Below are 24,508 nucleotides of genomic sequence, written 5' to 3'. Positions count from 1 at the left end.
AGAATATTCTGCGGCTCTAAAAGCATTTTGGGTCATTTCTCACATGAAATCAGACAACTTGTTGTGTGTTAACTGATGGTTACATACCTTATATATGACTAAAATCTGATATTACTATCCTGTCGGCAGAATAGTACAAGGATATTTACCCTTTTTTTTTTTTTTAGCTTAGTAGCATAATATTTAAGATGGTTACTGCCTTAGGTAATATGTATAAAAACCAGAAGAATGTTATGCAAATGCAGTATATGATAAAATAATAGAGATGCAGATAGCGAGCCAACTAGATAGATAAACAGACAGATAGCTGGGAAAAGTGGTAAGATATAAGAGAGAGAGAGAGAGAGATAGATAGATAGATAGATAGATAGATAGATAGATAGATAGATAGATTCAGAGGGTACACGAAGCCACACAGACACAGACAGTGATCCTTTTACAACACTTGCATTTACTGAACAGTTATAGTGAACAAGTAGGTGAGCGTATATAAACAGAATGGTAACAGAGCATAAACACACAGTAAGGATAATACTGCCTAACACTAACCCAGTACTTGCGTAATTTTCCCCAATGTCCATAAAGCAGCCTGACTGCGCCTAAATGTTCCTGAGCAAGCTTTAACGTTGGGGTGCACCCTAAGTATTGCGCAATACTATTTGTAATCCAAAGCAGGTGAAGTCTGTATCCTGCAGCTTTCATATATGTCCAAAAGTTCACTGGAACAGTGCAATGTGTTGGGACGCGGCAAAGCCGCACTTACAGTTCCTTGGATACTTAGGCAGACTTTTGGCGTTCTCTCCCTGAACCACTGGTCCACTCCCGAACTGGACCATACATCACGTGATTCCCGGAGTCGTCACTGCGAATATTCCCTTGATGCTGTTGCCAGACTCCACTGTGAGCCGTAAATCCTCTTCCAGGCTCCACAGGGGTTCTCTCCTGTTGTCCTTAGCATTTACCAAGCAGCCTCCGTATGGTCACTTCCTGCTGTGCACCGGAACTCCTGCCATTCCAGGGAGAGTGTGGTGCAGTAAGTTAATATCTTCGTGGAGCCTCAAATCTGCAATTGCAGTTCACCATCACCCTTCTGAAGGTCCTACTAAGCCCCTAAATTAACTTTATTTAAACTTTGAAATACAAAACTGAATATAACTTTTCTCTGCTAACAGCTTCAGTGAGACTATATCTTATCCTTTGTCACCATCTACTGACAGAAGAGAGACATTGCAGGCATAATACAAATGACATTCAACAGCATTAATGAACATTGCTCCATACCCTTACAGATAGACAGATAGATAAGTGAGAAAAATAGATATTAGATAGATAGATAGATAGATAGATAGATACAGATAGATAGCTAGATAGGCTCCATTGAGTAAAGCTGAAACGTTGCTGATTTATGGGTGAATAAGACATCCACTTTTTTAGACGCAATTTGTGGAGTGCTGCCACTCTTTATACAAAGCGGATCTTGGTTGTCGATCCATAGGGGGATTGCCCCTAATTCATCAGTGTGCTGCTTTTTCCTTTTTCTTCATCTAGATAGATAGATATTTTACTTGCACTTTCTTAATTAACAAGATAAATTAATCTCATTCTAGAGAAGTCTTGATACCGGCATTTGAAAGGAAAGGAATTGAACTGAGTAAGGTGGATATCTTTCTGGACCAGTCCAACACACCTTTATCCCTCAACTTTGAGGCATACAGATTTGGAGGACATTACCTGAAGGTTAAAGGTAACAGTCTTAACCTACTAATCACATGGGTCTGCAACACGTATGTGGCCTTATGTGTTATACTTGCACAATGTGTATTTATTTCATTGTTATCAACAACAAACACTAGTTATAATTTTGGGGGCTAGAAAATGGAAGAACCTTGTAATCTCATTGATTTGACAACACTGCTCCTACGGGTCAGGGCGTCCATCAGGAGAATGAGAACATGCGTTCCCCCCTCCCCATAACAAAAATTTCAGTACAAGGTCACAACATAATAAAATTTGAAAAATGCAAAAGTTTCTGAAGACATTCAGATGGTCTGTATATTCTTTTTTTGGAACATTAAATTTTTATTGTATTTTATAAAATAGTAATTACAATACATAATGTAAATGCAATGCGAGCACCAAAAAATAATAATTGATATTTCTCTAGACTATTGTATTGCTGATGTTCTAGGCAATCTACCGTATTTTTCACTCTATAAGACACACCTGGGTTTTAGAGGAGGACAATAAGAAAAAAATATTTTTCATTAGACCTCTAAACAGACCAGCAATCAGACCCCCAGTGTTAATCAGACCTCAGCTCACAGCCCCAATCAGACTTCCAATGTTAATAAGACCCCCCCTCATCAGTGTGATGAAATGAGCCCCCCATGCCCCATGCCCCCCATGCCTCATATTAGCCCCTCATTGCCTCATATCAGCCCTCGATTGCCTCATATCTGCTCCCATTTGCCTCTCATATCTGCCCCCATTTGCCTCTCATATCTGCCCCATTGCTATATTTCAGCCCCCATTGCCATATTTCAGCTCCCATTGCCTCATATCCGCTCCCATTGCCTCATATCAGCCCCCCATTTACCTCATATCAGCCCCCATTTGCCTCATATCATCCCCCCATTTGCCTCTTATATCTGCCCCCATTGCCTCTCATATCAGCCCCCATTGCATCATATCAGCCCCCATGCCACAGAGCACATAAAATAAAATAAAAACACTTACTTACCTCTCCTGCTCCGAACGCTGCTGCTCCTCACCTCTAGCCTTCTTAATGCCGCAGCTGTGCTGTGACCCGGCTCCCACAGCATGAGGACCAGGAAGCGGTGAGTACAGAGCCTTCACCATAATGGAAGCGCTCATTAGTATTCACCCAATAAGACACAGGGATGTTTTTCCCCCATTTTTCGGGGGGGGGGGGGGGGGGGAGAGGGGTGTCTTATGAGGCGAAAAATACGGTATATTCCTAACCATCAGTCTCAACTGTATATAGTTTGGTGGCCCTTATACCATTTTGTGACCTTTGCTTGGCCATCCCTTGTTGAGCTAAACACGTCTCGTCTAGCCAAGAGTTACACCTCACCACACTTTAATATTATTGTCGCGTTTTGCTACACTTTTTTTGGCAGGGGCATGCTTGCATTGCCAGCCATGTTTGCACAGTTACTCATCATATTTTAGAAGAAGTCACTATCTTTCGTGCCAGAGTATGTTTCAACTTGAGGAGCAGGAGAAACTACAGAGAGTGCTTTACACTTCACCTTGCAGCATTGCTCCATGCGGATTAGCCCGGGGGTAATGTTTGCTTTTATTTCATCATCTCCCAAATGAATTATCGGAAAAGAATGTTTCGCTCAGTAAAGACGGTTTGTCAAAATAAAAGTTGGGAAAACCCAATGGTAGGAAACACCTTCAGGAAAGGCTGACAGGATATGCTCGCATTGTAAGTTAGTAGAAGCCACAGACAGAGCTCCGAGCTGAGGAACAGCATTAAGGCTGCCAGGGCGCAGGGAGTTCACCAACTCTTACACTCCTCAAGGTAACTGGGATTTAGCTTTAATAAATATGTATAGCTTCTAATTGCTTTAAAGGGAACCTGTCGCCAAGAAAACGGCCGGTCAAGCTCGTCGCAACTTAAAGGGGTGCGGCCAGCTTGACTTCAGGGCCTAATTTACATGAAGCGGGCAGGGGAATAAAAGTCATTTTTTTGCCTGACACCAAGGACAAAACCAACTTTGGAAACAAGCTACAGACTTCTATAAGGTAATGCTGTCCATTTAATATGCGTCTTCTATGTGACGGGTTCCCTTTAACACATAACATTCATTTTGCGGTGCCCACTATTGGTGCTCAGAGCATCGCCCTCTGGTATTTTTGGTGCATAGAAAAATTCTGGTGCATGGACAAATTTTGGGCGCACAAACAGAATTGTAGCATACATCTGGTGCAGGATTTACGATACTCCAATTTTACAACGGTCCATATATCTAGCATCCCTACGTTAATGAGAATCGTTGAGGAATGGACTCTGAAAACTGTTTCTGTTTAGATGTTGGGATAAGTTATAGAGAATCTATGATATTAACTGACATAAAGAATGTGTTGCCATGATAGATTATTTGCCAATGTAGCAGTGCTACGTTTTTCAGTGCAGCAGAGCTGAGCTTAGCAGTGTTGCAGGGCTAAGCTTTTCAATGCAGCAGAGCTGACTTTGCCCTTGTAGCAGACCTGCTTGTCACTGCAGCAGAGGTAAGTTTTAGGGCTCATTCACATGACAGTATGTGTTTTGCGGTCCGCAAAACGCGGATACCGGCCATGTGCGTTCCGCATTTTACGGTCCCTACATGGCTAGCCCTATGATAGAAATGCCTATTCTTATCCGCGATTGAGGACAAGAATCAGACTTGCTCTATCTTTTTGCGGTGCCGCGGAACGGAACTACATGGTGTGCTGACGCATGTTTTGCGGCCCCATTGAAATGAATGGGTCTGCACCCGTTCCACAAAATTGCTGACCCATTCATATGGTCGTCTGAGTGAGCCCTTATATTTAGTGCAGCCATTTATTCACATGTGTTAGCTCAGGTTTTCCATAGGATGGCAGGAGAACCTTATCTTAGGTGGTCCACACAAAAGAAGTAGTTGTATGACATGCATCTCCGCTAAATCTTTACTTTGTAGATTAGGTGGAGGGGTTCAGTCATTTAACTGGATGGTATACGGCATTCGCTCAATATCAGACCTAAACGTTTTGTAGTAAAATTAGACTATGAGCAAAGACATGAAACGCGTCAGCTTGTTATGTTTCTCTGTCCTTGATGTGATATGTTACAGAATATTTTTATTTGACTTAAATAAAGAAGATGAATTTTTGGTGCTGGTCTTGGAGATTGGTAACATAGAATATATTCAAATACTGTCCCTTCTCCCACATCCCCTATGTGTCTGAGGGTAGAAGAATATTCACATCTCCATATGCAGAGTATACAGGCACAACACCTGGACTGGTGATATACAGTCGTGGCCAAAAGTTTTGAGAATGACACAAATATTAGTATGATTTCAAGCATCACCCTCCTTTTAACATGTCAAGTCTGCCATTTTAACCCAATCAGCCTGACATAATGATCTCCAGCCTTGTGCTCGTCAACATTCTCACCTGAGTTAACAAGACGATTACTGAAATGATCTCCGCAGGTCCTTTAATGACAGCAATGAAATGCAGTGGAAAGGTTTTTTTTTGGGATTAAGTTAATTTTCATGGCAAAGAAGGACTATGCAATTCATCTGATCACTCTTCATAACATTCTGGAGTATATGCAAATTGCTATTATAAAAACTTAAGCAGCAACTTTTCCAATTTCCAATATTTATGTAATTCTCAAAACTTTTGGCCACGACTGTACACCGTAAGCACTATATACAATGAAGGAACATAATGTAGTGTAGATTACTGAGCACTCTGTCTAGCACCCCCTGATCTAACCAGCTGTGGCGGTTACATGTCTGTCAGTTTCATACTTGCATTCATCCCGTTGATCGGGATTGAACAAAATTCAGGAAACGGTTTTTAGAGGGAGGCGGTCTCCAGGTAATTCTCCAGGCACAGTGAAGCAGAATGTAATGCTGTCAAGTGCACTGAGGGTGGGCACTGTGTGCACCCTTGCTCCTCTTGCTCCCTCTGCCAGCTCCTCCCTTCTGTATGCTCTTGCCTTTAGCATATGTTTTTAGGTGTCATGAAAATGGCAGAATTACAACTATGCTTATCTCTAAAGTCAGTTTGCAGACCCTTTTAAAATATACTTTTATTATTTATACTTAAAATAAATGCCCCTTAGTGGTGGCTTGATGTCATACATAAAGTACAGGCCTCTAGCCGGCTACTCTTATTGTATGATAGCATCCGCCACAGTTATGACATACAGACAATACAGACTTAGGCCTCATGCACACGACCGCTGTGTGCATCCGCGTCCGTTACGTCATTTTTCACAGTTTAGCGGAGGTCCCATTCATTTCTATAGAGCTGTGAAAAAAACCTGATAGACCTCAGTTTTTTCTCTGCGTCCGTGATCCGTGATTCCAGTCCATCCAAAAAATATAACCTGTCCTATTCTTGTCAGTGGAAAACGGAGGACCGACCCATTCAAGTCAATGGGTCCGTCAAAAAAAACGAATGCACAACTGGTATGTCATCCGTGTCCGCGTCCGCGTCCGTTTTTTTCTACAAGACCTTGGTGCAATAAAATTACACTTTTCATTAACCTTCCTTTTTTTCCCCCTGTCAGACAAAAAAAAAGGAAGACACAAGGAAACACAACTGAAGCAAAATCGGACACGGACCACTGAAGCCAAATCACTGACAGTGAAAAAACACTGTCGTGTGCATGAGGCCTAACACAGTGTACAATGTGAATTGGAAGGTAGATGGTTGGTGTGGGGAATCTTTCCCTAGTACACGCTCTTCCTAACCTTTGCCCAGGGGTCGCCCCTGATGGTGGGGTTCCCTGTCCGCGTACCTTCCCTCCTTTCCCTATAACACCCTAACGGTGATAGTGTAGTGTAAACAAATAACATATATACGATACTGCCACAACATAGATAATTGTTGTACAAAGCAATTATCTATGTTGTGGCAGTATCGTATATATGTTATTTGTTTACACCACACTATCACTGTTAGGGTGTTATAGGGAAAGGAGGGAAGGTACGCGGACAGGGAACCCCACCATCAGCGGCGACCCCTGGGCAAAGGTTGGAAAGAGTGTGTATTAGGGAAAGATTCCCCACACCAACCATCTACCTTCCAATTCACATTGTACACTGTGTAAGTCTGTATTGTCTGTATGTCATAACTGTGGCGGATGCTATCATACATTAAGAGTAGCCGGTTGGAGGCCTGCACTCTATGTATGACATCAAGCCACCATTAAGGGGCATTTATTTTAAGTATAAATAATAAAAGTATATTTTAAAAGGGTCTGCAAACTGACTTTAGAGATAAGAATATAAACAAAACATAAGAAAAGAACGTGTTTACAACTATGCTTATCCTCTGTATGGGAGTGATAGTGGCTCTGGCAAAGACACACAAATCATAGTGGCAAGCCTCACACCGATCTAGGGCTGGGCAGTGACAGGTGGGCACACCTTTTATTCCTTTGGAGCACACCCTGATGTTGGGGCTCCTACCTGATGGTGGTTGGGGTGTCCTTGGTCTTATGGGTTTGGTACGGGTGCAAGGCAGGAGATGTAGGTGCGGTGGCCATGGAATGGTGCTGAAGGTAGTAACCAGGCCAGTGGTAGAAAATAATGTCTCTCTTTTCTAAAGTGCAGAATGTGAGTTGTAGTACATCCAATGATATTAAAGCACAGTTTGAAACAAATCACAGTGCAATACTAGTTGGATGGATGGATGGATTGCAGCAATGATGGGGGTAGTGGTACTCCTTCTCTCTAGAATCCCAAAGTCTCTATCTCTGCAGATTCTAAGGCTGGCAATAAGGTTCTTGCAAACGTGTCTGTAATTCCAGGCTGACGGGGTTAAGATACGACAATGTTCCCTTTCAAGCCTTAGACATGCTCCACGTGTGAGCATACCCTTATACCAACATGGTCTCCTTTCCGCCTGGTGCATTTGCTATCTCACACCACATGTGACCTTACAAGGATGGCTGGTGAGTGATTGCTTCACTCACCTGTGTTTTTTGTGATGCTCTCCTCTTTAGTCTTGTGGACGTGGCATCCTGAAGAAGGAAAAGGGCCATCTTGAGGCTTTAGGGGCATTTGACAGGAAAAAGGAAACCTGGGTTGAACCTGGCTGAAGCAGATTTCTTTGTTAATGTTACTGAGCTCATTCCCAAGCTCTTGTTCTTTGAAGCTTTGCTCTGGGCCAATGAGAACTTCCTATTGCCTTGAGTACGCTTCCTGCAAATATCTGAATGAGACACTGCTCACGTACATTCTTTTTAATGCAATAATAAAAAATTAAATAAGTAGAATATAAAAACATTGCTGCTTTTTGTTGCCAAAACAGCGCCACTCGTTTGCACGGGCTATGTCTGATTTTGCAGCGCAACCCTGTGCAATTGAATGCTGTAATGTAGGACATGGCTCATGGACTAGGGTGGCGTCACTTTTGGAGGAAAGTGCCCATGTTTTTCTGATCTAATACAACCGTGTACAGCATTGATCTAGGTATCCATTTAGTTGCCAGTAGGTGGTTTATTGGTCAGTGCACCATTCTCACCTTCCTTTGGATCAACCTCGGCTTGTATGTGCAAAAAGTTAAACTCCGTGGGTGGATGGTTTTGTTGAGTAACTGTGAAATCCACCACATCAGTCTCACGTTGTTGCATTGTCCGTCACCCATGCTTTACACGGCAGTTCCTTTTTCAACAACAACACTGGAATTTGGAGCAGAACCCAATTTCCCACGTCATGAGCATATAAGTTATCTGGGGGGAGAAGGCTCTTTAAGAACCCCTTCCCCCCCAGCAACCAGCCGCCAATAAGATCACAGATCATCATGGAAAGATACATCACTGATTGATAGCATCATGGAGAGTTTATGGGCGACTCCTCCACTTTTTGTCTGCCCACATCTTTATACCTGGGCACAGAAAGTTGGATATTCATTTTCCTGCCAGTGTCTGTGGTAAGCGTAAAAATTATTCATTCTACAAGAATGTGCACAAAGCAATTTACCGTTTTTTGTTTTTTTTTTGCATTGCATAATTAGAAGGTGACGTTGGCATTAATGATTGTAAACCCAGCTAGTGGGGTATCTGTTCCTGGCCGATATCACAGTGGGCACGTATGGCATAGAGGAGGTAAGAGTCTGTTCATGTGCTTTGTGCTTGGACACACTCCATCCAAGACACCTCTGAGGATGATCTGGCTGCTCAGTAACATGACTTGTCGTTCACTAAGGCTAGTTTCACACTGGCGTTAGGCTACTTTCACATTAGCGGCAGCATTCTCCGGCAGGCTGTTCCGGCGGGTGAACAGCCTGCCGGATACGTACTGCCGCTAGTGCATTGGGCGCCTCCCCCCAGGGCCCTCTCTATAACGCGTCCCAGGTGTAGGAATGCTGAGTGGTATGGTGCGGTCTAAATGTCTCTTTATGTGTGTCACGGTGCTCCTACCTGGAGACCGCTGGACTCCAGGCTTTGGCTCCAAAGCAATAAATACGGGGAATAATTGAGGGATAAAATAATAACTTGAGTCCAGGCCTTGAGATGAAGTTCAACAGCAGCTTTACTTGTATAAACGTTTCTTCCAACAGTTTATAGGCTTTGTCTTTGTTCCAGCAAGCTTTAGCATTTAACTGGCAGGCAAACTCTGCTATATCTGTTTCTCTCACTGCTGTACTGACAGACTGACTGGATAACTCAGCTTCTTCTGTATGCTGCACATCTTCTCTGTAGTCTGACTCTAGATTATGCCAGGGAACTTTCCTCCTGGCTCCTGAGGCCTTAAGCTTTGGCCTCCATGGCCAGCAGAGCTTAAGGTGTTCTGGCTGGTGTGGGCACGTCCAACAGAGACGTGCCCCTGCACACTCTTCCCCTGTCTAGGGAAGACCTAAACCTAACTAGAACTGGTCCCCACCCTTCCTGCAGGAAGTAGGACTGGCCCACTTCTTTCCAGAGGGGGGTTTAAAATGGAATGGAAAGTTCCATTCTATATTCTATCCAAGTACAGCTCTGCTGTGTTTGCTGCCACCTGCTGGTGAACCAGGCACATTACATTTATAACAGTTACAAACAGATTAGGAATGCACAGTGTATAGGACCTGGACAACAATGCATAAGATGACACTCTGGGGTGTTACACTAGTGCACGCGTGCTGCCGGAAGTCCGCTCCGGCCCCATTCACTATAATGGGGGCAGGCCAGAGGTCCGGCCGCAGCACAGCAAACATGCCGAGCGGCGGCCGGAATAAAACTACGAAATGTATGAATGGGGCCAGAGTGGACTTCCGGCGGCACGTGTGCACTACCGGCAGCACGGATCCGGAGAAGTCTGCCCCTAATGTGAAAGTAGCCTTAGTGAGATCTGGCAGGCTTCGGCAAATGCTCATTCAACGGGAGATCCAAATCTTTTGACATGTTAAAAAATAATTTGCAGGCAGCAGATCGTAGTTTCTAATAACGATCTGTCGCCAGCAAATCGCTATACAGCATGGGGACGAGCAAAGGCATAATAATCACTCCTCCCCATGCTACTGAGGAGATCGATGCATGTAATAGCAGTGGTGTCCGCCGCTAGCGAGCAAGCGATTGCTGGGAGGGAATGCTTCCCTCCCGATAATCATCTGCCACATCGGGCTGTGTAATACAGCCTTAAGGCGCTTCCAAAAATAGCCAAACCAGTGCTCAGCTATTGTTGAAAGTCCCGTAGCAGTGAATGGAGAAAGCCACACGTGCACGGAGTTCTCTGTATTCACCATCTTGAGAGCCTGTCCCAGTGGGACCCACACCTGTAGGAGATTTATGTCATATCCTATTGATATGACATAAGTGTCCAGATAGGACAACCTCTTTAACCAGCAAAAGCCTACATCTCTTTTAAGTAGAAGGAATGCAGTGAGTATACTTGGTTCACTTTACTTCACCTCCGGATGGAACCATAAATACACAGTACACAAATAGTCTAGAATATTAAGTCATCATAAATAATGTTAAAAAGTCAGTAGCAGCGGCATGGCATATACAAAAGAAAAATAGAGCCATTATGGGCGTGTAACGCTCCAAAACAGTCCCATAGAATAGATGAACTAGGCGCAGACCAGTTCAAAATTACAGAGAAACTCTCCGGATTCATGGACTACGCAGACCATTAATACACCCCCTGGTCTGAGCCACACTGGTCGGTATCATTTTCGATCATGTATTCCCTAATAAACTGTATCTTATATGAATTTCCCTTTGCATAGTTATTTATTTAATGAGGTTTGAGCTATATTAGTTAGCGCCATTCCCTATTGTATCATATAGTACTTGGTTTGCACTAGGCACTTTAGAATATCTATTTATTGTATCTGTTGGGAATTGGATTTTACAGGGGAAGTAGTACTGGTCTGCGCCTAGTTCATCTATGGGACTGTTTTGGAGAATTACACGCCCATAATGGCTTTATTTTTCTTTTGTATATGCATGCCGCTGCTACAGACTTTTTAACATTATTTATGATGAATTAATAAAATTCTTTACTGGTAGCTTTATTTGTTGGAGGCCAGTAGAGGGCGCTATAACAACATTAATTATAAGTGTTCCAAACTGCAAGCATTTTATTAAACAATAAACAATAAAATTCAATCTCTTCAATTGCAATTTTCACTCTAAAATCAGTTGTGCACGCTAAAAACAAAATTCACACAATTCGAACATGCGTATGGTTGACCTGGTATGTGCTTGTATAAATACTAAAGTCCTTAGATGTTAGTTAGCTGTAAGACCAAGACACAACAAGTATTAGAAGAAACACAAAGCACCATAGTGAATTTGAGTAGTATCACTTGAGTAGTATATTAACTAATGCACAGATCTCTTTATTGAACAAAGGCCTGAAATTTGCCCCAACAAATAAACTTAATAAATTCGATACATATATAGGAGTGAAAAAGTATATACGACAATTATGCCTTAAAAAATATTTCATTAAGAATCCCATCATAGAAGAATGTAAAAAAGAGATGGTACACAGATATCAACACACAAATTTAAAACCCAGATCAACTAAATATCCAAGACAGGAATTGAGCCAGGAGATAACCACCTTTCGCAAATGCATTGAATATGACATACGTAAATTGAAGATAGATAATACCAGAGGTAATAATAATTTAACAAAACAAGAAAAGGAAGCCATTAGACAATTGCAATCACAAAATGACATTATCATCCGTCCCGCTGATAAGGGAGGTGCAATTGTCATTTTAGATGTGGATAAGTATAATGGAGAGTGTAAAAAACAACTAGAAGACCCGAAAACATATATGAAATTAAGATCAGATCCTACACAGGGGTTTCAAGATGAACTAGTAGCAATATGTGAAGAAGGCCGGAAAAATAATATTCTGTTGGAACAAGAATATAAATTTATTACTACAACCCAACAAAAGATTCCGGTCTTCTATTGCCTACCAAAACTCCACAAAGATCAAAAAAAAAAAAAATGGGACGCCCAATTGTATCGGGAATTGGATCCCTGACGTCCAATTTATCCCAATATATAGACACGTTGTTACAACCAACAGTGAAAAAAACAAGATCATACTTAAAGAGGACCTTTCACTTGTAAAAACTATGTGAACTAGGTATGCTGACATGTAGAGCGGCGCCCGGGGATCTCGCTGTACTTACTATTATCCCTGGGCGCCGCTCCGTTCTCCCGTTCTAGGCTCCGGTACCTTTGCTCCTTAAGTTATAGTAGGCGGGTCTTCCCTTGTCCTGTGGGCGTCTCCTTCTCCTAGGCTGTAGCGCTGGCCAATCGCAGCGCACAGCTCACAGACTGGGAGAAAAAAACCTCCCAGGCTGTGAGCTGTGCGCTGCGATTGGCCAGCGCTGCAGCCTAGGAGAAGGAGACGCCCACAGGACAAGGGAAGACAGCGCCTAATATAACTTACAGAGCAAAGGTACCGGAGGGCATAACGGGAGAACGGAGCGGCGCCCGGGGATAATAGTAAGTGCAGTGAGATCCCCGGGCGCCGCTCTACATGGCAGCATACTTAGTTCACATAGTTTTTACAAGTGAAAGGTCCTCTTTAGGGGGATACCACCCAAATTATTGAGATCTTGGAATCATTAGAAGTGGATCCTGATTGGATAATAGGGACATTAGACGTCCAATTGTTATATACAAGCATCGACCATCAACAAGGTATCAAAGCAATGGAAGAACAATTAACGAAGGAGGGGAGACTTACAAATGAACAGATAGGATTTATGGTAAATGGAGTCCATTTTATACTAAACCACAATTACTTCTGGTTTGAATCCCAATACTATCAACAAACACAAGGTACTGCCATGGGCACCAGGTTTGCCCCCAGCTATGCCAATTTGTTCATGGCACAATGGGAGGACCACCATATCGCTCCTATACTGGGGACAAGCCTGGTGCTCTGGCAACGGTATATCGACGATGTCATATTCATTTGGAAAAAAGATAGAGAGGCTCTTAACCAATTCCTGTCTAATATAAATATAAATGGTGTTAATTTACACTTCACTTCCAATATCTGTGAAACCTCTATAGCAGCGATGGCAAACCTTTTAGAAACAGAGTCCCCAAACTGCAACCCAAAACCCACTTATTTATCGCAAAGTGCCAACACAGCAATTTAACCTGAATACTACAGTCCAATATAGTATATTTTCCATGTACTTTACATTTAGCTATAATAGCCTACCTACATTCAGTGTGCTGCCTGTGCCGATGAATGGCAGGAAAAGACTTAGGGTACTTTCACACTAGCGTTATTCTTTTCCGGTATTGAGTTCCGTCCTAGGAGCTCAATACTGGAAAAGAACTTATCAGTTTAATCCTAATACATTCTGAATAGAGAGCATCCGTTCAGTATGCATCAGGATGTCTTCAGTTCAGTCAATCTAACAGTATTTGGCCAGAGAAAATACTGCAGCATGCTACAGTATTTTCTCCGTCCAAAATTCCGGAACACTTGCAGGAATGCCGGATCCAGCATTATTTTCCATTAAAATGCATTAATGTCGGATCTGGCAAAATGGATCCGGATTTCCGGTCTGCACATGCGCGGACCATTAAAAATGCAAAAAAAAATATACCGGATCCGTTTTTCCGGATGACACCGGAGAGACGGATCCGGTGTTTCAATGCATTTGTTAGACGGATCCGCATCCAGATCCATCTACAAATGCTATCCGTTTGCACACGGATTTCCGCATCCGGCAGGCAGTTCCGGCGACTGAACTGCCTACCGGATCTTCACAACGCAAGTGTGAAAGTACCCTAAGGCATATTGGTACCCCATAGACTTTTTCCAGGGCGTGGGTGCCAACAGAGAGGGCTCTGAGTGCCGCCTCTGGCACCCGTGCCTTAGGTTCGCCACCACTGCTCTATAGAATACCTGGATATACAAATAACCAAACAAGATAATAGATTGATATGTAACACCTATCATAAACCTACTGCTAAAAATAGTTTTATTTTGTTCACTAGTTGTCATTTACCCAGGTGGTTATTGAATGTACCTTACGGTCAATTCCGCAGGCCAAAAATAAATTGTACTTTAGATCTAAAGTTTGAAGAAGAAGCATTGACCATGCAAAACCAATTTATTGAAAAACAATACCCTCTAAAATTGGTGGAAATTTCTTTGAAGAAAGTAAGAGAGTTAGAAAGAACAAGCTTCTTTACCAAACAACAAAAAGTGAAAGCCGCGAATACAGACGGGGTTGAAAATATGCGAATTATAATACCGTTTAATAACCAACAGAAAATCAAACACATTGTGCAAAAACATTGGCACTATTTACAGAAAGATAAGGTAATAGGTACATTAATTCCGACTATACCCCAGGTAACGTTTACCAAGGCCCCAAATTTGGGGTTGCAAGTAGCACCCACTATAGAAAATAATACAAAAAAGGTGGGAACTATACAGAATTGGATACAATTGAAAGGGTTTTTCAGATGCGGGTCATGTAAAAATTGTATAGGTACCTCCTTCCCCCAAAAAAACACAGAGATCATCGCCACTAGTAACCAGCATATACATATAATTAAAGGGCTTCTGTCACCCCACTAAACTCCTTTTTTTTTGGGGGGGTACTTATAATCCCTATACTGCGATATATCTATACATTATGTTATTAATAATTTTCGTTCTGTAGATAAGGCAAAAAACGTGCTTTTATAATTTGCTAATTACCTGTCTACCAGCAAGTAGGGCGTCTACTTGCTGGTAGCAGCCGCAAAAAACCGCCCCCTCCTCCTGTTGATTGACAGGGCCAGCCACGATCTCCTCCTCCGGCTGGCCCTGTCTTCATTTCAAAAATCGCGCGCCCGTCTTGATTTGGCGCAGGCGCTCTGAGAGAAGGAGGTCGATGATGTCTTCTCTTTCGGTGACGTCATCGGCGCAGGCGCACTGAGGGAGTGCTGAGGAGGCGAGCCTCCTTCTCTCAGAGCGCCTGCGCCGAATCAAGACAGGCGCGCGATTTTTGAAATGCAGACAGGGCCACTGGAGGAAGAGATCGTGGCTGGCCCTGTCAATCAACAGGAGGAGGGGGCGGTTTTTTGCGGCTGCTACCAGCAAGTAGACGCCATACTTGCTGGTAGACAGGTAATTAGCATATCATAAAAGTACGTTTTTTGTCTTATCTACAGAACGAAAATGATTAATAACATAATGTATAGATATATCTCAGTATAGGGATTATAAGTACCCAAAAAAAAAAATTAGTTTAGTGGGGTGACAGAAGCCCTTTAAAGAGTTCTTGACATGTACCTCTACAGGTGTTATATACGTTATCACATGCCCATGTGCTAAACAGTACGTGGGCAGAACGAAAAGAACTCTTAAAAAGCGAATCTCGGAACATACAGTACAGACCAAAAGTTTGGACACACCTTCTCATTCAAAGAGTTTTCTTTATTTTCATGACTATGAAGGCATCAAAACTATGAATTAACACATGTGGAATTATATACATAACAAACAAGTGTGAAACAACTGAAAATATGTCATATTCTAGGTTCTTCAAAGTAGCCACCTTTTGCTTTGATTACTGCTTTGCACACTCTTGGCATTCTCTTGATGAGCTTCAAGAGGTAGTCCCCTGAAATGGTCTTCCAACAGTCTTGAAGGAGTTCCCAGAGATGCTTAGCACTTGTTGGCCCTTTTGCCTTCACTCTGCGGTCCAGCTCACCCCAAACCATCTCGATTGGGTTCAGGTCCGGTGACTGTGGAGGCCAGGTCATCTGGCGCAGCACCCCATCACTCTCCTTTATGGTCAAATAGCCCTTACTATCAAAGTTTTCCCAATTTTTCGGCTGACTGACTGACCTTCATTTCTTAAAGTAATGATGGCCACTCGTTTTTCTTTACTTAGCTGCTTTTTTCTTGTCGTAATACAAATTCTAACAGTCTATTCAGTAGGACTATCAGCTGTGTATCCACCTGACTTCTCCTCAACGCAACTGATGGTCCCAACCCTATTTATAAGGCAAGAAATCCCACTTATTAAACCTGACAGGGCACACCTGTGAAGTGAAAACCATTTCAGGGGACTACCTCTTGAAGCTCATCAAGAGAATGCCAAGAGTGTGCAAAGCAGTAATCAAAGCAAAAGGTGGCTACTTTGAAGAACCTAGAATATTACATATTTTCAGTTGTTTCACACTTGTTTGTTATGTATATAATTCCACATGTGTTAATTTATAGTTTTGATGCCTTCAGTGTGAATCTACAATTTTCATAGTCATGAAAATAAAGAAAACTTTTTGAATGAGAAGGTGTGTCCAAACTTTTGGTCTGTACTGTACGTCTAACATCAAAAGCGGTTATATGAAACACCCATTATCTAACCATTTTAAAGATCATCATAACCAAGATCCGAGTGGGCTTACATTTGTGGCAATAGACAAAGTGGAACAACACTGGCGGGGAGGAGATTATATTAAACAAATGTCAAGGATGGAATCTAGGAGAATTTCTGAGTTCAATACAATAACGCCTGTAGGCCTCAATGCAGATATGGAGCTGTTCGGGTTTTTTTGAGCTTGGGACGGGGTCCCTTCACCGATGGGGAACCCTGGTAAGTTTAAATCCGGGGTTCTACCCTTAGTGAAGGGAACCCGCCCCATACCATCAGTCTCCATCCCCAACAACTCCTATATTATCACCAATATGAAAAGGTCTCTATAATAATCGCAAGAAAATTATATAAAGTATGTCGATATATTTTTAACTATAAGTTTTTATCGTATATTTTAATGAGTTGTTTTTTACGATTGTATTTTTTGAATACCAATATGCATGCATGCATGATTAAGGGTACGCACTTTAGGTGGAGAGAGCCTGCTCTATCTTACCCATCATTGCGATTTGACTCTAAAGTGAATAAGAACAAATTGCCCTATCTGTGGGATGCAGAGGCATACAGCCTCTGGACTTTATGGGATGATAGAACATACTCCCTCTGACTTATAAACGAAAAAACGCATACTTTTTTTACTTGGTTGTTGCTAGATTTTGATGCTATACCTTATAAACAACTTATAGACCATATGTGCAATGTATATGAGATCTAGTTATCCTAATCTAAAGAAATCTTTGATCCATGAAGAAAATCCAAACCGGAGATTACTACAAACCTGAGAGGCGGAGTCTCTGGGATATAAAAGAGATATTTTTTGATAAGGAACATCATACCACTGATGAAGGAGCAAGTGTAACAAAGCTCCGAAACGCGTCTGGTCACCATCGAAAAATACCTTACTACCTACAAGAAGAGCGACTATAATATGCCGGCATAGATGTTTTCTTTCATCAAAACTTGAAGCGATTTCCTACTTCAAATTAACAAAGATTTGCCACTCTACAAATGGTAGAAGCAAACAGAGGAGATCCGATGACGCTGTGATTGCGAAATGTTAAATTAAGCCACACACCTGCGGTAAACTCGCGAGATACATTGGGATCCTAGAGGTAAGCGCACACCGGCTGTTTTACACGTGGAACGCCACACAGCACGGAGAAATACCCGGAGAAACCCATCTATCAGTGAGTACCATATACATACAAAAGTTTAAAGTGGTAAAATCGAAATCCGCAGATACTCTGAAAATCGTGACTGTATTGAGCAATCATTGCATAACTCCAATATAGGACTTAAGTTTATTCGCAACACAGAAATAAGCTACATCGATAGAAAAAATCGCAAATATCAATCGCAACAAACCACTACTAAATAATCGCAACAAAATCGGATGAACTGCAATAATGTTCCGATGCGATTTTTTGGATTGATCATTTTATAGTGACATTCTAACTTGTTCTATCCAGGACTTTAGTATTTATACAAGCACATACCAGGTCAACCATACGCATGTTCGAATTGTGTGAATTTTGTTTTTAGCGTGCACAACTGATTTTAGAGTGAAAATTGCAATTGAAGAGATTGAAGTTTATTGTTTAATAAAATGCTTGCAGTTTGGAACAGCTATTGAGTGCCGATCGATCTTTCTAATATAACTTTTTTACGTGATTGGAGGTATCATATCGATCAGAGCACCTACCATTATTTCTGGGTTTTTTAGTTGTGCAACTCCTTAATATATTTCTTATTAATTATAAGTGGATAGAACAGTGTTTATAATTAGCAATGGTAATTTTATGATCTCATAGTGTTTATTGCACTGCTATTGTTTTTGACCTATTTAAGCTCATATATTCTGTATTTCTTTATTCTTATTTTCTCTCTCTCTCTCTTTCTCTCGCTCTCTTTTCTGTCTTTCACAGTTTTTAACTTTTTGAGTCCTGTTGACTCCAGAATGCAGTTTCGGGTAATATTTCAGGGCAATTTTAAAAGTGGCTGTTGGTTTAGCTGACGTGATGACGTCGCACCTCTCCCCTCTCCTCTCCTAGCTTTATAAATAAGTCATCTTCCGTCTCTATGAATAAGTTACCCTTCTTATGAGCTTTGAATATGTCTCCCTGACCCCTCGGCTGTTTATTAGACATATACGGTATATGTGAATAAGTGCCCACAGCCTGTGCTGTTTGGGATACTTCTGATTCTGATATCAAATAAGCATTGGGACTGATTTGGATGAACTGTTGCTGAATCTTCATTTTGGAGTATTGAAATATAACTAAACCGGAGGAAAAGAAGGAAGAGGAGGAGGGGAGAGAGAGGGAAGGGGGAAGTAAAAAATAAATAAATAAAAAAATATATCTATCTATCTATATATATATACTGTATATATATATATATATATATATATATATATATATATACATACATAAAAAGAGAGGGAGGGAAAAGGGGGAAGGAAATGGCCCCTAAACAAAATAGATGTTTCATGTCAAAAAATGGGGTAGAAAACACTAGAAGCGGCAAAAATAGACCCGTTTTTAAAGTCCCCAAATGTAATTACAAGAGCAGGACAAAAAGGGACGGCTGATATAAATGGTAAAGAAAATACTGGATCCAGAGTGGGTGAAGTAATGGAGGAGGATCTTCAGAATGAAGAGGTGAGGAGGGAAGAGTTAAATGATTCATCTATTGTGGAGCCTGCCCCACTAAAAGAAATGCTGGCCGCGGTAAAAAAAAAAATGGACATTTAATACAGAACATCTCAACGCAGCTCGGGGTAATCCAGACAGATGTGGTCCTGATAAGGGACGATGGTTACAAAGATCCGGGACAGAGTTACAACTATAGAAAAAACTGTGGGGTCCTTGGAGAACGAAGCCAAAACATCCAAATCTGAAATTTCCACATTAAGAATTGTGGCAGACGCAGCACTATGAAGTGTCTTTTGCGCTGTGGCATTAGAAGAATTCTGATATCTCTGACTTTTAGTCTAACCAGACTGTCTATTACTCTGTAATTCCTCTAGTGCTGTTCTATGGAAACAGTAAGTTTAAAGAGCACACCAAATGATTGAAATAACTTCTTTATTAACTTCAACTTTTCTTCATATAACTCTGCCGCAAAATGGCGGTATGCATAAGATGGTGGTTCAACTGGTCAGTCTTGTCATTCAACATAAAATGGTGGATATATTTCTCTCTTCAGTATCTGTACTGTCACTTTAAGTTATTTAAGCACTTTATGATCTCTCTGAGAGGTATATCTGAGATTTAACAGTTCTACTGGTTAAACTGGGTTTGCAGTTTGCAGTAACTATTTGCAGATTGGTTGAGTATGATCTACTGTAGTATGGTTGTATGCAATTTGGATTGCAATATGGAATTTGGATTGTGAACTTTGTAGTTTGCAATTGTAACTTGCAATTTGTATTTGTAATTTAGTGGAACTGTAAGTAAATGCACATATAACTGGTTCAGTATACAGTTCTAATCACTATATTACCAATATAAACATTATATAACTGTTCTAAATACCTATTTTGGCCTCTTGTTCCCATAAAAACATAGCTCTCAGTGGAGTGAATGTCTCTTCAGTAGAGCTGGCCTTGCGGTTCGCCCGGCGGTCGTTTCGCGGCGAACTTTGCGCGTTCACGATTCGCCAAACATGCGAACATAAGGCAATATTCGCTCCTGCAATATTCTTTTACATTGTGAAGAACTTTGAAGAGACGTTTCAGCACATGAACATACCCCCTACCTTATAACTAAACCTGATCCCTACTTTGGCCAGTGTAGGGAGAGGTTGCTGTGTGGAGCAGGGACAGACTGTTTCGGACACCAAACGCTAGCTAATAGGGCCACAAAAGTCCTTATTTAGGACTAGTATAGGCGTGCTATCGATAGGTGTGACATACTGAGGGCTGTAATATACTTATAATATACTTTCTAACATAGAAAGTATATTATAGTGCATTTCTATTGTGCAGCAGTTGTGTGCGGTTCTGCTGCGATACTGCAGCCACACAGAGTGCCAAACGCTATTGGCACCAATAATTTCTACTGGTGTGATTTACCAGTTGCCCCCCCAAAAAATTGATTGAAGCAGGAGTGTTATATACCAATAATATACTTTCTATATAGTGCATTTAGGTAGTGCAGCATTTGTTTGCGGTTTTGCTGCATTACCGCATCTACACAGAGTGACAAATGCTATTGGAACAAATAATTTCTACTGGTGTGATATACCAGTTGCCCCCAAAAAAAGTGATTGAGGAAGGGGTATGATATACCTTCTTCCACAAATACTGCTCTTCTATAGGGACTTTTGTCACAGGGTAATTTTGAAAAGGACAGGCAGAGGAAGAGGCAGACCATTCCACAGGGGTGGTAGGGGTCGGGCAGATGCACCAGGCCGGAGCCTAAGTGGGAAGTTGCAGAAGGTGCGTGCGATTACGTCAAAGGACGCACCAGACTTGGTTGAGTGGCTCACTCAGCCTTCCGCTTCTGCACCCTCCTCATCCTCTCTATCTGCACCCTCTTCACTCTCTGCTGTGTGCACCCCCAAAGACACCACCACCACCACCACGATATCCCCTCCGCTCGAGTCAGAGGAATTATTTTCCCATCCATTACAAGACCTTACCGATGCACAGCCATTCTTGGCATCGGATCAGGAAGAGGAGATGTCAACGGTCGCCACCCAGCAGTCTGACAACAGTAGCCAGATTAGCCCAAGGAGGGTGGTCCCCGCTGTTGCTGCCTACTCCGATGTCTCTAATGTCAGTGGTGATGAAGGTGACGATGATGACATGTCGATGGACGTCACATGGGTGCCAACAAGAGAGAAAGAGGAGGGGAGTTCAGAGGGAGAGACAGAGCAGCAGATAGGGAGGAGAAGCAGGCAGAACTTACAGTGCACAGGAGGCAAAAAGCAGACTGCTAATGTATCTGGAACGAGGCAACGTGTTCGCTGCTGACAATAGTGTTGCCATCTGCAGCCTGTGCTGTCAACCCATAAGTCGCAGTAAGCCCAACACTCACCTAGGGACGACCGCCTTAAGAAAGCACCTGGCCTCCCATCACCGAGCCCAGTGGGAGCAACACCATCAGAACCCACAAAGCCACACTCCCGGCGCTCCCCGTCCTGCCTCTTCCTTCTCCTCTCTCCTCCCAGTTGTCCTCCTCTCCACCTTCCACCGTGCCATTGTCGCGTTCATCTGGCAAAAGGCAGGCTTCCTTGCCCCAAATGTTCGAGCGAAAAAAGATGATGACGCCGGATAACCCTCTTGCCCAATGGCTGACCGCTGGCTTGTCAAAACTGCTAGCCCGCCAACTACTGCCATATAAACTGGTGGACTCAGAGGCCTTTAGAAAATTTGTGGCCATTGGCACACCGCAATGGAAGGTCCCCGGAAGGAAATATTTCTCCCTGAAGTATATGGCCACGTTCAGCGGCAATGTAATATATCTCTGGCACACAGTGTTGGTGCCAAGATTCATCTGACCACAGACACGTGGTCTAGCAAACACGGGCAGGGAAGGTACATAACTTTTACTGCCCACTGGGTGAACCTCCTGACGGCCGTCAAGCATGTAACCCGTGGCACCCGTGTGGATTTGGTGTTACCGTCACGGACTGCATGCAGGCCTGCCTCTTCTTCTCCTCCTCCTACTCCATCCTCCCTCTCCTCCTCGGCTGACTCCTCCTTTTCCGCTGCTACCATCTCTTCCGTTGCGTCCCCGAAGCTCCCCAGAACCTATTCGACGTGCCAGGTGAGACGCTGCCATGCAGTGCTGCGTCTGTTGTGCCTGGAAGTCAAGAGCCACACCGGTCCTGCACTCCTTTCAGCTTTGCGGTCACAGACCAATCAGTGGCTAACCCCGCTCAATTTGACAGTTGGTAAAGTGGTGTGCGACAACGGTGCCAATCTGCTGAGCACGCTGAAACAGGGCAAAAAGACATGGCACACGTCCTGAACTTAGTCGTGCAGCGATTCATTGCCAAATACCCCAGGGTCCAGGACGTCTTGCGGCAGGCCAGGAAAATCTCTGGCCATTTTAGAAGATCTTACACGGCCATGGCTCGCCTTGCTGACATTCAGCGGCGACACCACCTGCCCGTGAGACGTCTGATTTGTGACTGCCCAACGCAATGGAATTCCACCTTGTATATGTTTGATAGGCTGCTCCAGCAGAAACGTGCCATTAACGAGTACCTGTATGAACTCTGCGGCAGCACAGGTTCTGGGAGATAGTTTTTTTTTCACCACGCCAGTGGCTGCTCATGTGCGACGCATGCAGACTTCTGCGGCCGTTTGATGAGATCACCAAACTGGTCAGTCGCAGCCAGGGCGCCATCAGTGACATAGTACCGTACGCCTTTTTTCTGGAGCGTGCATTGCATCGTGTCATTGATCAAGCCGTCGAGGAGCAGGAGCAGGAAGATGAGAAAGTTGCAATTCTGGATGAATTCTCAGGGGGAGCTACTCCATCTGAGACAAGTCACAACAGGACTCTGAAGAGGAGTCAGAGGAGGATGGTGCCGGGGCGGAGGGGGTGCAAGAAGAGCATGCTTAAAACTTTTCGGGGATCCCTGCTGTTGTCCGTATCTGGGGGGACGAGAACGAGGACGACATTATCCTGGATGATAAGCAGGAGCCAGGCCACTCCACTGCTTCCAGTTTAGTGCAAATGGGGGCCTTCATGCTCCAGTGTTTTAAGAGGGACCCCCGTACTTAGACCCCCGGTACAAACACAAAAATGGCGGACATGTTACCACCATCACAGAGGGCTTTCAGAATGCAGCACTTCCAGGCCTTGCTTCGAGAAATGCTGCATTCTGCTTTTGCGGGTGCTGGCAGAGGAATTTCCACTCGCAGAGAAACAGTTGCGGGTACCAATCCAACAGCGCATGCAAGAAGATGGCGGTTTGAAGATGTGTTGGTAACTTCGGATATGAGATCATTCTTGCAGCCAACCCATCGACAGCCGTCCTCCAGATCCAGCCTCAGGGAACGCCTAGACCAACAGGTGTCCGACTACATCGGGTTAACGGCCGATGTGGACACTCTGAGAAGCAATGAACCCCTGGACTACTGGGTGTGCAGGCTTGACCTGTGGCCAGAGCTGGCACAATTTGCCATGGAACTCTTAGCTTGCCCCTCATCCAGTGTCCTGTCCGAAAGGACGTTCAGCGCAGCAGGGGGGATCGTGACCAATAAGCGCACTCGCCTAGCTCACGACAGTGTGGACTACCTGACATTTCTAAAAATGAATGAGGCATGGATCTCGGAGGAATTAAACATATGTGACGAGTCGACCACGTTTGATTAAATTTCCTCATGACAGCCCATATATATCCGCCACCACCCAGAACAAATTATGGTCCCTGTCTTAGGTAAATACAGCGGCATAAAAGGACTTTTATGTCCGTTGAATGCCTAATTTTTGTGGCCTGTACTGGCCGACAGTTACATTTTTATCCTGTGACCACCTAATTTTCCTCCAGCCACAGAATCCTACAAGGTTGTTTGCTGTCAGATGAATGCCTATCGGCTAATTTTTGGGGCCTGTACTAGCCGACAGTTACATTTTTATCCTGTGACCGCCTAATGTCCCTCCAGCCACAGAATCCTACAAGGTTGTTTGCTGTCAGGTGAATGCTTACTGGCTAATTTTTGGTGCACCAATCACTAATATCTCATGAGACCTTATAAAATGTGATGTGTGTACCGCGAAGAAAAAAATCGCATCAATAGGGATTTTCGCAATGGCGCTTGTTTTTAAACACTCAATCTGCATATAGAGCAATTGTTCTAACATGCATGTGAAATGTAATCAAATACACTGCTTTTATGTCAAATTACTTACAGTGAGAAGTTTTTCCTCAACGTTGCGAGATACGGTTTTGTCATTG

At 43.1% G+C, this 24,508-nt stretch overlaps 1 protein-coding gene across 2 annotated transcripts in view; it reads left to right on the top strand.

Annotated features, from left to right (window-relative positions):
- PLEKHG5 (pleckstrin homology and RhoGEF domain containing G5) overlaps positions 1–24,508 on the top strand; it is a 210,352-nt gene that overhangs the window by 114,911 nt on the left and 70,933 nt on the right. Inside the window, exon 6 of one of the 2 annotated variants that reach the window (XM_040429715.1) lies at positions 1,608–1,744. In XM_040429715.1, coding sequence (XP_040285649.1) covers positions 1,608–1,744 — 137 coding nt within the window. Of the gene's footprint in view, positions 1–1,607; positions 1,745–3,470; positions 3,551–24,508 lie in introns of those variants that run through there. The other variant, XM_040429732.1, reaches the window with a different exon arrangement.

The sequence above is a fragment of the Bufo bufo genome, chromosome 1 (genome assembly GCF_905171765.1).
Source record: "Bufo bufo chromosome 1, aBufBuf1.1, whole genome shotgun sequence".
In the NCBI taxonomy this organism is placed as follows: Eukaryota; Metazoa; Chordata; class Amphibia; order Anura; family Bufonidae; genus Bufo; species Bufo bufo.
The sequence above is the reverse complement of the archived record's forward strand: the minus strand, read 5'-3'. Positions and strand labels throughout refer to the sequence as shown.